Source organism: Athene cunicularia, assembly GCF_003259725.1.
Source record: "Athene cunicularia isolate RWA chromosome 4 unlocalized genomic scaffold, athCun1 chr4_part1, whole genome shotgun sequence".
Taxonomy (NCBI): Eukaryota; Metazoa; Chordata; class Aves; order Strigiformes; family Strigidae; genus Athene; species Athene cunicularia.
The window spans coordinates 10,829,438-10,832,032 of record NW_020799098.1 but is presented as its reverse complement, the minus strand read 5'-3'; the positions used below and the strand labels follow the sequence as shown (position 1 = coordinate 10,832,032).

Here is a 2,595-nt window from a genome sequence, read left to right as displayed (position 1 = left end):
CTGCCCTCGCCCGCGCCAGGCGACCCGCTGAGAGATGGACTTGGCAGGCGTGCTGGTGGCGTTGCTCCTCGTGCTGGTGCTGGTTGTCTCTCTGCTCTCCAACCTCCTGGTGCTGCTATGCTTCGTCTACAGTACGGAGATCCGCAAGCAGGTCGCCGGGGTTTTCCTGGTGAACTTATCCTTTTGCAACCTGCTCCTCACCGTCCTGAACATGCCTTTTACCCTGCTGGGGATCCTGAGGAACCAGCAACCCCTCGGGGGCTGCGTCTGCAAAGCGGTGGGTTTCCTGGAAACTTTCCTGACTTCCAACACGATGCTGAGCATGGCAGCGCTCAGCATCGACAAATGGATTGCCGTGGTGTTCCCCTTAAGCTACACGAGCAAGATGAGGTATAAGGACGCTGTGATCCTGATGGGCTACTCGTGGCTCCACTCCCTCACCTTCCCCTTGGTATCCTTGTTTTACTCGTGGGTAGATTACAGCAGCGTTTACGCCTCTTGCACCTTGCACCTGAAGGAAGAGACGGAGCGGAGAAGGTTTACAGTGTTCACCATCGTCTTTCACTCCACCAGTTTCATGCTGTCGCTGGTGATCTTGTGTTTCACCTATTTAAAGGTGTTAAAAGTTGCCCGGTTCCACTGCAAGCGGATAGACATTATTACGATGCAGACTCTGGTTTTGCTGGTGGATATCCACCCCAGGTAACGCCTGCGTGTTCGTATTCACAGCCCCGGGGCACTCGCGGCAGGTACCCCGGGCGGAGAGGATGTCCTGCCTCCCCAGCAGCCTTTCCTGCCCTCCTGCCTGCCCCCGGCACATGGCGAACGCTTCTGCCTCTAGTTTCAGGCGCTGCTTATAGTGCCAGGAGACGTTGGCTTGTGTGTTCGTAGCCTGCTTTCTTTAAATGCTAGTCCCGCTCGCCGGGTGCTCCCGCTTGCCCGAGCTCCCTGTGGGAGCCGCTGCTCTGGTGAGTGCGATCGTCCCCAGGCTTGGCGGGGCCGGGACTGCCCTGCCCTCCCCTCGGGGGGCTCGGGGGCTGCCCTGCCCTCCCCTGGGGGGGCTCGGGGGCTGCCCTGCCTTGCCCTCCCCCACCGCGGGGCAGGGGCTCTTGGCCCGGGAGCTCGTCCTCTCCCCCTCCCCTGGGCTCACATCTCGCTTCTTGCCTTAACCCACCGACTGCTCTTTTCCCTTTGCAGTGTGAAGCAGCGCTGTCTTAATGAGCAGAAACGGAGGAGGCAGCGGGCTACCAAGAAAATCAGTATTTTTATAGGGTCGTTCGTGATCTGTTTTGGTCCTTACATTATCACCAGGTTAGTATTGCCTGTTGGGGTGGGGACCTTTCTGGGACCAGTATGCCCTCAGATGCACAGGTGCCATGGGGTGGGGGGGTGGTTTCTACAACTAATTTTGGGGTGCCACAGACTGATGGAGACCCGGGGCCGGCTCTAAGGGGAAGAGCATGCACACACACATGCACATGCACACAGAGTCATGCCAAACCTGCCCAACCTGCTGGGCAAAGCCTCGGCAGCCCCTGGCTCTCCTTTCCTCATTGCAGCCAGGTCTAGGCACCTCTGCCAAGAGCAAAAGGCTTTTAGGACGAGTACCAGGAATTAATTACATGCCAGTGGGAGATGAAAGCAGTTTAAAAGACTCACCACCCTTCCTTATTACCACAACCCAAGCAATAGAGAGGAAAGAAGCCAGATTTTCCTGATTAACTCAGGTCTTTTTTTTTTTTTTTTTTTAAAGGCATAAGGCCAAGCTTGCTGCTATTGGGAGCTGAGGTGACATAATTTAAATTTATCCAGGCTGATAACTTGTCAGATAAGCTTTCTGTCTGGAAACATTAATGTCTGTAAATATATTGCTAATGGTGCAGCATGGCCTTGTGATGAGGTGTAAGAGTTATCTCCCAGGAAAACCAATAATTAGACTTTTTAAATGTATAGGAAACACCATTCTCCTCAATTGGCCAGAATTATTGGCAGCCACCCTGGTGGTTTGCACCTTTTTAAGTAGTCATGCATCATTCTCATTCCGTACTTGTATAGTCTTTATACAACATATGGTTATTATTTTTAAATCTTGCATAAATCAGTGAGCTGGAAGCCAATGTATCTATACTGAATTGCAGAACCTCAGGATTTAGCCTTTCATCTCTAAAGTAAAATGGGCTATATAATTCATAGGTGATTTTTTAAAATGTCTCCCACTTCGCAGTGTGTTCAAGACACCCTTGAAGAGTATTGACTTCTGTCAAAGAAGGTGCACTAGTCTGCAAAGCCACTCTAGTGAGGGCTTCCTCAAGGTTGTTACCAAGCTGCCAGGGTCTGCAGCCACGCCAGTTTACAGAAATCCGCCAGCTTTAGTGCACTCATCTTACACAGTCACATATATACAGGCCATTTATGATCACTCTCCTTGCCTTTTTCTTACATAGGTAAGGGGACAGATTTGGGCCAGCACACAAAAATAACAATGTTTTTTAACCTTTAGGATAACATTTTTTTCAGTTCCCATTTATATGCTGAAAGGGAGTCCTGACTGATTGCCTGGATAACTGCTTTTTTTTTTTTTTTTTTTTTTTTTTT

General features: G+C 50.8%; 1 protein-coding gene across 1 annotated transcript in view; it reads left to right on the top strand.

The window, feature by feature from the left end:
- Window positions 1-6: 6 nt before the first annotated feature.
- Window positions 7-2,595, top strand: part of GPR78 (G protein-coupled receptor 78) — a 7,204-nt gene continuing 4,615 nt past the window's right edge. Inside the window, exons 1-2 of the mRNA XM_026847209.1 lie at window positions 7-702; window positions 1,198-1,311. Of these exons, the coding sequence (XP_026703010.1) occupies window positions 35-702; window positions 1,198-1,311 (782 nt within the window). The 5' untranslated portion in view covers window positions 7-34. The remainder of the gene's footprint in view (window positions 703-1,197; window positions 1,312-2,595) is intronic.